Below are 10,628 nucleotides of genomic sequence, written 5' to 3' on the forward strand. Positions count from 1 at the left end.
TCAGTGCAGCTTTCCGTAGTCCTCGTAGTGGAAGAATGGCCGGATGGATGTTGCTCCGCTGTATTTTAGGGCCTCATTTGCAACGAATTCATCGTGCAACGGACCAGTCTCGACCTGAAGGCAGGGCCGGGAGGAGGGTATGGATACCTATTAGGTTTTACATTTGTCTTAGCGCAGCCGACTGCGAAATCTGAGCAGTATTTAATCTCTTAGCATTGATGTAGCTCCGGCTGCGCCCCCGGAAGTGTTGTGTTTGTTATTGAAACCCTGCAGTCACTGCACAGCCGCCGGGGTGACAGTTTGTAAATGAATGAAGTGACAGCCGCACATCGATACATCTGTCTTTTAAAGTACAATTCATTTGTTTGTCACCGTCACAGCAACAGCCAGTCTAAGTGACGCCTCACAAACGCTTTCTCTCAATGACATTAACCGTTAGGCTAACGCTAAGTGGCCAGCAGGTGAAGGAAAACTTTGCCAAAACAGGAGGAGAAAACATATAAACTGTGCATAAACGAATAATTAGCACGTCTCTACTATAACAAAACCACTGTAAATGTTGTGTAGTTATAATATTTATCACCCAGTTTCAATGGGTAAAGTCAGTCAGTGCAATTAGCTAGCAGACGTTAGCTCTCTGAAAGTCAGACGCTAGCAGCAGTGCTCCAGTTACACCAGTTTATCACCAGTTTATCTCCCAGCAGGGATGGAACTACCAACCCAGGAGTCTGGAGAAACACACTGACAGCATCCTCGGCTGGGTCAGTATGGTTGTATCTTTGATAACAATACTGTGAGGGAAAAGATTTAGAAGTTCTGCTGAGTAAAGTTTCTGTTATTGTCCCTCCAGGCTTCAGCACTGTGGTCCCTGTCCTACTACAGCTCTCCTCTTCTCCTCTGCTATCTGTACAGGAAAGGTAGGTTTGGATTAAAAGAGTGACTTATTTCTTCTTCACTGTTTACTGCTGTCATGGCTAATGGTTTAATGTTATAAAATAATAATCATGGTTGGAACGAAACATTTTTGTGCACCTTTCAAATCACTTATCAAAACTGCTTTTAATGTTTAATCAGTATCATAGGCAATGTAATGTGTGTCTGTTGTGTATTTTAATGTATTCTATTTTATGATCTTTTTTGACTTCTGTAAGATGTCTTTCAGTTTCTTGAAAAGCGCTCTATAAATAAAATTCATTGTTATCATTATTATTATTATTACCTGCCACTCAATTGTTTTTTTTGGCTAATGAGTGAGACAAATCTAGCAGCCACCTGCATATTATTACAACATTTGGCTGGTTGTTGGTGCTAGTTTACAACCGTGGTAATAATACTTACTGTACTTAAGGGTGGGGGGGTGATATTTATATCAACTTTCCCTTTTACGCCACTACATTTTCCCTAATAAACTTAGTTACTTATTGCAAAACAGGGAGGGAGGAAGAAAGGGAAGAAAGGCTTGACATACTATGATTAAAGGAATCTTCAATACATTTAATTTTAGTACATTTATTATATAATAAAATTACTTTTGATACTTAAGTGCAATAAACATGAGATACTCTAAGACTTTTATTCAGGTGATTATTCTAATAGTGAACTTTAACTTCTACCAAAGTCATTTTCTGGTAAGAAATCTGTACTTTTACTCAAATGTGTCTTTCAGGTGCTTCATCTACCACTGTTTATGAACAGAGCTGAAATTTTTAGAAATGTAATTTGATTAGTCAACCAACTGAAAATTAATGAGCAACCATTTTGATAATTCACTTATTAAGGGTTTAAAAAAACAATCTTGTTCCAGTGTTGCCAATGTGAGAACGTGCTGCTTTTTCTTATTTCAGATTTTTTTTGTAAATTGAATATGTTCGGCAATTGGACTGTTGGTTGGACAAAACAAGACATTTGAAAATGTCACCTTATCAATTAACAGAAGACAATTGCCACAATAATTAAAAATGAAAATAATAATTAATTGAAGCCTCAGTTGGGACCTATAATAGAAAACAAGGCTCCATAGAGGGATAGACATGGTTGTGCAAAATGAGGCAATCTTGACAAGGACTGGGTAACAATTAAGCATTATCATTTATTAAATTTTAGCTAAATTAATTTGAAATATTATGTTGTCTCTTTACAGAGTTCGATGGTCAAAAATTCTTAGCAAGATACATTTAAAACATTTATGATTGATAGATATGAAGAATTAGGTTTCCTCAAATGTAGAACAGCAGTAGTAGTTTTAAACATCAGTTGAATTAGAGATTTGCATTTTAATGTATTTCTGTATTTCTATATTTGAGTAATAAATCATAATTTTGTACAAAAAATCTGGTGTAAGTTTAATGTTACATAGCCTGTGCTGCACATAAATTTATTGGTTAAAATACTTCTAAACATCACTTTCATGCCAGGTTACCATTCTCTCTATTAGACCAATACATTGGAAACATTCGAAGTATTTAACAGCTGCCCATATCTATTATTTTTGCTATTAGGGTCTATGCAGGTATTCATAGATAGTAGGGGTGTAAATAACTGGTTTCATCACGATATGATATTTGATAGTTGATACTTTGGACAACAATACGACATTTGCCGATATTACAAAGCCTACCACGATTCTATTTCAATTCGATTGAATTTACGGGCCCTGCTATCAAAATGGGACGATATTATATGCTCGTTTAACACAGCTGGTTACAGGAGGAGCTGCCACGCGTTTCTTTGCTTTTGGCCAGAAGAGATAAAAAGAACATATACATACTTGGAAATAATTCAACGTGGCTCATTGTGTTTTAAAATGCTTTCTGGAAAAAATGTTTTCTTGTTAATTCAAACCATGATCTTTTTTCCTAAGACTTCAGGGCTGTCTGACTTGTAGACAGACCTCTCCCAACATCCTCAAAACGTGGATTAACAACAAGATCTTAAGTCTAAAACTCAATAATAACTGTCAAGGATCATAGAAATAACAACTGCCTATGCAACATGCTAATGTTATTAGCATTAGCCTATGACATTTTACATTGCAGAAATTAACTTAGCGGCTAGCGGACTTTTCCTCTACTCATAACTTAACCAGTTTACTATTATTTATGCTTGCTCGTACTCACCGCTGGTTTAAGTCCCTTCACCTCCCGACAGAACCGCGCAGGTGACTTTCAGTCTTACATACACGTTTTTTCAGTCAACATTGTTGAAAAAGGGCAGCTAACTTAAAGTTAGCACGAAGTCAGTGAGGTGGCCCAGCAGGTACATTATGTGTCCTCGGTAAGGCTTTTGTTTACATATCACGTGCGCCGTCTGTTGACTCGCAGTTTCTCCGAAAAACAAAAATATTTCCACACTGATGATTTTCCCGAGTAAACAGCGTTATCCTCATCATGTTTCTCTCGGCTGCTCGCCATTATCTGCCGGACGCTGTGTGACGGTGACACAGACTTTCAAAATAAGGGCGCGCCCTAAGGAGGATGATATGGATCGATGTTTACACTTTACGTCGATGTTACCTGATCCTTGCTCATTTAATCGATATATCGATGGATTGTTACACCCCTAATAGAAAGCAGTTACGTTACTGGGTCACTTCCAAAAAAATGTTATTTTTTAATTTTGAACAGAATAACAGTATTAGAAATTATCTAGACTAGTATTATGACAATCTTTTCTACCTCATCACCCAGTCTTACTTGCATGTAAACAATTCCAGCTTTGGGGAAAAAGCAAATTGTTTGTTTTTTCTTCTTCTGTCTCATTCCTTTATACTACACTTGAAGTTTATATATTAAAATCTGAATTTGACATGTTTCGGTATAAGACTTTCACAGTACATTTGGCAGTGACACATATCAAAATATGTATTTTTTTTAATGACATTTATCCTTCCATTAAGGAAGAAAAAACGCCGGGGGATGTTCTCTGTTCTCCTACAAGTGGGATTAATATAAAGTTAATCAACTGAATCATCCAGTGAGACTGTGCCGTAATAGAAATTAATTGCTTGAGGTTGTGTGCTACTCTGTAGTGTATAATTGAGCTTCTGATATTGATTTATGCATATGGTTGTAGGGTAGTTGTCAGACTGTGAATCTTTGTATTGGTGCCTGTTAATGAGGCTCAGGTCTTGAAGGGAAAGAGAGGGTTTCATGTGGATGTCTGTGTCACTGTGTCTTTGTGTATTTTTAGGTTACATTTGCAGCAGTAAGCTGGTTCCAGTGAGTCAGTATGTGGGAACAGTGCTGGTGTGTCTTCTAGGAGTGGCCTGTCTTAGAGGTGAGGCTCCAGATTTCAACTGACTGGCAGGTGATGACTAATTCAAGTCATTCATCTTTTACATATCAAAACATATGCTGTGTATTCTGCATGTCAATAAGATTGCATTAACATTGACACCACTGCACAAGGTCTACACACACAAAGCATATTAAATGCACCTTGAGGCTTTGCAGCAAAATGTTGTTTGTATTTCATGTGCACTACGCCGCCTATATTTCTATCTGTTTGTGCTTTCTTTCCACCTCCCTACCATCTTTCCTTTTCTCTCCCAGGGTGGGGGAGATGGAAAAACTCTGAGTATCTTCAGTTTATCTCCATTCTTGAAGAAACCAAGAAGAATCACACACCAACAAACAAGGTGAAGTTAGAGGAAACTTATAAATGCTATTCATCAGGATTAGCTGTTGGCATTAGTAATGCCATGCTTTGGGGAATGAGGGGACAAAAGAACAATTACAAATTCTAACTATCCTTTCTGAAACATCAGAACTTAAGAAATAACTTTCTTTTCAGAAGAAACTGAGGTGTTACGACTTTGACTTTTCGTGCTGGCCTTCGGATTTCAGCTGGACTGAAGTCAGCAATCCGTAAGTCTTTGCTCTTATATATTATTTCCATTTGAAACGGCCATGTGTTTGCTGCAGTTCTATTCACTTCAGGGTCAGTTCATAATGAACACATGCACTCACAGCACTGTGAAGAACATTGGATAAATGCGTCCACTGCATGTCAAATGCTTTGTGGCCCATCTGTTTCATTATAAGATTCTGTGTGTGACAGAAAACTATCCAAGGTTGGTGTTTCTCTGCTAAAGCCCGAGCCCAGATTAAGAGGAGCAGCAGACAGCGTCCTCAACTCTGTGCGCACTCTACCATGCCACATCATCAGGTAAATGCTGTTTATGCAGCACGATCCAAAAATGAAGGCTCTGCGTGATGCCAGAACAACACTGCATATTTGTCATTTGTATCACAGTCAGCAGATTTTGTATTTGTCCAATGTTGCTTCAGTGTCATTTCTATTTTCTTCCCCTCCAGCTTTCTTATCGCTCACTCGTTTGGGAGGAGGATGCTATACCCCGGCTCTGTAGGTTTACTGCAGAAAGCCATGAGGCCCATGCTCCTGCAAGGCCAGGCCAGATTAATAGAAGAGGTAAAAAAAAAACAACACACTTTCTAAATGTATTTAATAAATACCGATCATCATTCTCTGTCAATATGTCTCCATTTTGTCACAGTTTGACGGCCAAAGGAACAAGCTTGTGGCCTGCGATGGTAATGAGATCGACACCATGTTTGTGGATCGAAGGAGAGACGGGGGAAGGAATGGCCAGACTCTGGTTAGTGTCTGAAATGATTTGTTGTGTCTGTGCCTCGGGCTTGTTCCAGGGTTCAGCAAAAACTCGTGTCACATCAGTCTCTTGAGATGTATGAATTCTGCCACAGGTCATCTGCTGTGAGGGCAACGCGGGCTTCTATGAGGTGGGCTGCATGAACACTCCACTGGAGGGTGAGGAATCCGCAACTCCACAAGAGTCAAAATATGTTATAATGCTAAAGCACTGAAGTTCTGTTAGTCTGAATTTGTTGTATTTCAGTTGTGCTGTAGTTAAATCTTGTGTTTTTGTCCGCTGTAGGTGGATACTCTGTATTAGGCTGGAACCATCCGGGTTTTGGAGGCAGTACGGTAAGCAGCGTTTTCAGATTTGCTTTAAATTCCCAGTGAAAAAGAATATTGGAGTGGTTACTGTGTACTGTTACAAGGGGGATTTAAATCTAACCCTTTGCATTTGATTGGAGGACCAGGAAGAGATGAATGAGTTAGACCTCTGTCATATTATTTTGGAAATTGAAACTAAGGTCTGGTTTATTGATAATCAAACACACATCTCATCCTCTCTACATATTGCTCTATCAGTAACTACAGTCCACAAACAGTGAAGTGCAGTTTTGCATGACTGATGTAGCTTGCTAGTCGAGTGAAGAATTATTCAACAAAATTTGAAACTTTGAAAAAATATTCTGATACAGAATTTGTTTGACATATATGTGGCACAGACACGTGATTTTATCTGGAAAACTGTATTTTTCTTTCCACTGGGTCTTTAAACTGACATAAATTCAAAAATAATTTAAATAGCACCTTTCAATACAAAGTTACAAAGTGCTTTACACTAAAAAGAATAAAAATGCCAAAAACATTTACAAGACATAAAACAAGGTAAAATAGTATAAAAAGTAAAAACAATTACCAGCAGTTAAAAAAAGCCAAATGATAAAAGTGAGTTTCAAGAAGAGATTTTAAAGAGGTCACTGAGTTTACAGTGTACGCCTGTGATTCACATAGCTATAACACAATGGAAAACAATAGCATGTTGAAATTCTGGTTTCGGTTGGACAGTATTGCACAAGAGTACACTCCCATGGTTAATATTAACAATGAAGTGCAATAACACATTGCACTCCTGTAACTCTTTCGTGTGTGGTTTTGCAGGTGCTTTGAGTGTTGGTGTTATGTATAATAATGCAGGGATGGTATGTTGTTGTACTTGTTTTTTTCTCACAGGGAGTGCCATTCCCCCAGAATGAGGCCAACGCCATGGATGTAGTGATCCAGTTTGCGATGCACAGACTGGGCTTCCAGCTCACTGACATTGTGGTCTATGCCTGGTCCATAGGAGGATTCACAGGTACACAAAGACCAGAACAACACATAATGGCAACAATGCTATGAATGTGGATCTTGTAGTCAAAGTCCCTCCTTCCTGGTTCTGCTTATTCCTTCTTCTCATTTGGTCTCTCCATTTCTCCATTTCCTTTCATAGCCAGTTGGGCAGTGATGTCATACCCAGAAATCCAGTCATTAGTGTTGGACGCGTCCTTCGATGACCTTCTGCCTCTGGCCCTCAAGGTCATGCCTGACAGCTGGAGTGAGTCAAAATCATACTTTGATAATTTTTTTCTTGCAGCAGGGAGCTTTTTTTTAGTGTCTTAAACATCTTTGTTTTTTCATAGGACCGTTGGTACAGCACACAGTCAGGCAGTACATGAACCTCAACAATGCTGAGCAGCTCATCAAGTGAGTGGGACAATCTGTTTATAGTGACGCTCATCATAAAAGTCAGAGTCGGCATTGTTGAATGTTACGCAACATATTGGAGTATAATAATGACACTACCTATTATTTTTTGTGGCTGATGATTAACACATCTTTTCTTCCTGCAGATATCAGGGACCAGTCCTGCTGATCAGGAGAACCAGAGATGAGATCATCACCACAACGTGAGTCCCCACAGTCAGGCTTAAAATGTCTCAGTGGGTATAAATTATAGCAGGTTTCCGCATGCATAATATGAGCAGATCACACTTTGGTTGAAATAGGATGTTGAATGAGGGCAACACAGCGGTTCGGTTAAAATGTGATCAAAAGTTGGAACATTTTTTACTGACACGAAAAAGATTCTCTAAAATGCCAAAAAAAAACACCATCCACTGGGGTACAACTGCTGTGATTTTCTTATTTTGAAATGAATCATTTTACTTGTCATGAAGCCATCCATAACATTTTACCAAGTACTTAAAGAAGTAATATTTTGAAATAAAATACAAGCAAGTTTTTTGTTGAGCTCTTGTCATTAAATAAGAGTATGTTATATAGCACTATACCTTACACCAGTTATATAAGAGCATAATTAACACACACTCACACAAGAAAATTACCTAGCACTTGAATGATCTACTTTTTACAGCACAGTAAATGTCAGTATGTTGGGAATTAAGACAGAGGATACAGCATTCACTTGCCTACTCAGTAATCTGGACACAAGACCACCATTATATAATATTAAATAATGCACTGTATCAAACAGGGGTCCAGAGGACATCATGTCTAACAGAGGCAATGACCTCCTGCTCAAACTGCTACAATTCAGGTTGGTGTCATGGCTTTTTTAAACATCTGATCTTAGTATTCTCTTTGCTGGATGCGATCAATGTATTTGGATTTGTTGAGAGACACGTATGTAATGTAATTTGTGATGTTACTTCCCCGCTTAGGTATCCAAAAATAATGACAGATGAAGGGGTTAGAGTTGTCAGACAATGGCTTGGATCCTCCGGTCCCCTCGAGGAAGGTATGTGTGACCACCATTTCACCGTGTTTGACACTTTCAATTGCTTTTAAAGGTCAAGTTGTTTTTTTTTCAACCTGAACTCTTATTTTTGTACGTGACTAATGGGAACAACACTTTTGAAAATGTATCCAGTAATGATCAAGACTGCTGCAGCCAGCAGCTGCAAAACAGGCTGCAATGTGTGAAAAGCAAAATAGTATAGCATCTCGAAAAATGTCACAGAATGTGTTAATAACTCTCAGTATCGTACGTTTTAGAAAGTTATACTGTCGTATGTCACAAGTCACAATATAGTATGTAGAAAAACTGTTATAGTGTTGTAAATTGAAAACCGTAATAGTATAGTATGCTGAAAATAGTTAAAGTGTAGTATATCGAAAATAAATGTTTAAAAGTCATTGTAAAGTGTGTCAAAAAAAGTCATAATGTACTATGTAGGAAAAATAAGTCTCAGTATAGCATGTTAAACAAAAGTCATAGCATAGTACGTCTGAAAAAAATGTTAAAAAACGTAGTTTTATATGTTGAAAATCATAGCATAGCTTGTCGAAAAAACTTCAAAATGTCATGGCGTCAAAAAAAGTTAGTATTATAAGAGCTGTGTGTAATGACAGCTCACGCTTTCTCTGCAGCATCTGTGTACAGCGGATACGAGGTGGACGACGACTGGTGTGCGTCTGTGCTGCAGTCCTATCAGGCAGACAGAGATGTTTTGTTTCCATGGAGTGTTGGTAAGCCCACAGATCCTCACACATTTACAAGGCAAATAGACAGCACACAGCACTACACTCACACATTCACGTTTCTGTCTCATGACCTCACGCTCTGTTATACATGTGCGTTGCCAGGTGAGGATATGACTCTAGAGGGAAGGCGGCAGCTGGCTCTTTTCTTGGTAAGGAAAAAATCTTTTGTCATTCATGTCCTGTCTTGCTGTGTTCAGTTGTTTCTTGTGTCTGGTTTAAAGGGCTGCCACCTGTTTTTTTTAAATCTGAATCAGGATACAAAGTCTAATTTCCTTTTCACCAATAAGCCCCATTTTCCTGTTTAAGGTTGGCTTACCTCCCCTGTTCTCTCACAGTTAAAAAAAAAAAACAAATCACAGCTATTCAGACATCATTACCACCGAGGAACACTATTCTGGTCGCCATAGTAACCAGCTCACCTGTGCTCTCAGGTTGACTGGTGTAATATATTTCAGCGTGCTCAGCTTATTGAAGTCATTTAACATCAAACAAGAGCAGTGCCATCAATTACGGCTAATGCTATGCTTTTCCTCCCTCTGTAATTCCTTCTGAATTAGGCTTTATTCACCTCCCGTGTAAACCCTTAAGAGATGGGAGAGATTTGTAAGGCACTGAGCCAGAAAGACTGAACCTAATATAATCAAGTTCTGCACTTTTTGTTCATTGCCCTCCCACACCTCTCATTTTCCATTCCTCCTCCATCCCCGCTGTCTTTTCGCTCTCTCCCAGGCACGCAAGTACATGCGAAACTTTGAAACAACACACTGCACTCCTCTTCCCGCCTCCGAGTTCCACTCACCCTGGAGACTGTAAAGACAGATGCATAGATGGATGAGAGGAAACATGCAGCAGAGGATTTGGATGGCCTGTGGTCAAGAGCGTGGTCCCGGCCTGGTGTGAATGTTTTACTGTGATTTTGTTCCAGATTTTATCCGAGACGGATTAATTGTCATGTATACTGTTGCTGTGGTGGCATCTGGAAAGATCTGGTCTACTTCCCCCTACCTGACCTCCACAAACCTGTAAAATATGGTACATCTTTTTTTTTTTTTTTGAGGTTAGTTTTTATTCATACTTTTCAGTGTTAGTCTCAAAAAAATAAATAATTAAAAAAGGATGCATTTTATGTAAATGCACAAGCCATCTCTCTCACTCCTTCCATTGTTCCCTCTTTGGCTGTATTTGTAAAGAAGCAATTATTAGTAGAGACACGTTTAAATAATGAAATAATCTCAACAGTAGAGGAGTTTTAATCTTTAAAAATGCAGCCAAAGTGTTAAAGCTTTTTTTTTTTTTCTGTGAACACTATCTTTATGAAAAAAGCTGTATCCTAAAATGATGCTCTTACATGTTGAATTAAATATGCTGAATAAAATGTTTGACATAAGGGACTGGATTCATTTGCTCATTACTCGATACAAGTGTTCAACAAATTGCACAGATTTTCAAGAGACCAAGATTAATAGATTGCC

The 10,628-nt window shown here is 38.5% G+C and overlaps 1 protein-coding gene across 1 annotated transcript; it reads left to right on the forward strand.

The window, feature by feature from the left end:
- The first annotated feature begins 2 nt into the window (after window positions 1–2).
- Window positions 3–10,543, forward strand: abhd16a (abhydrolase domain containing 16A, phospholipase). Its single transcript, XM_042489393.1, has 20 exons — window positions 3–137; window positions 705–761; window positions 851–917; window positions 4,189–4,275; window positions 4,551–4,636; window positions 4,792–4,865; window positions 5,059–5,166; window positions 5,316–5,430; window positions 5,516–5,617; window positions 5,724–5,787; window positions 5,915–5,964; window positions 6,844–6,967; window positions 7,103–7,207; window positions 7,293–7,356; window positions 7,503–7,559; window positions 8,147–8,209; window positions 8,334–8,410; window positions 9,043–9,141; window positions 9,259–9,305; window positions 9,886–10,543. Exons 1-20 carry the CDS (start codon window positions 36–38, stop codon window positions 9,967–9,969), a joined length of 1,632 nt encoding a protein of 543 aa, XP_042345327.1. The 5' UTR covers window positions 3–35; the 3' UTR covers window positions 9,970–10,543.
- The last annotated feature ends 85 nt before the right edge of the window (window positions 10,544–10,628 follow it).

This window comes from Plectropomus leopardus, chromosome 7 (assembly GCF_008729295.1).
Source record: "Plectropomus leopardus isolate mb chromosome 7, YSFRI_Pleo_2.0, whole genome shotgun sequence".
In the NCBI taxonomy this organism is placed as follows: domain Eukaryota; kingdom Metazoa; phylum Chordata; class Actinopteri; order Perciformes; family Serranidae; genus Plectropomus; species Plectropomus leopardus.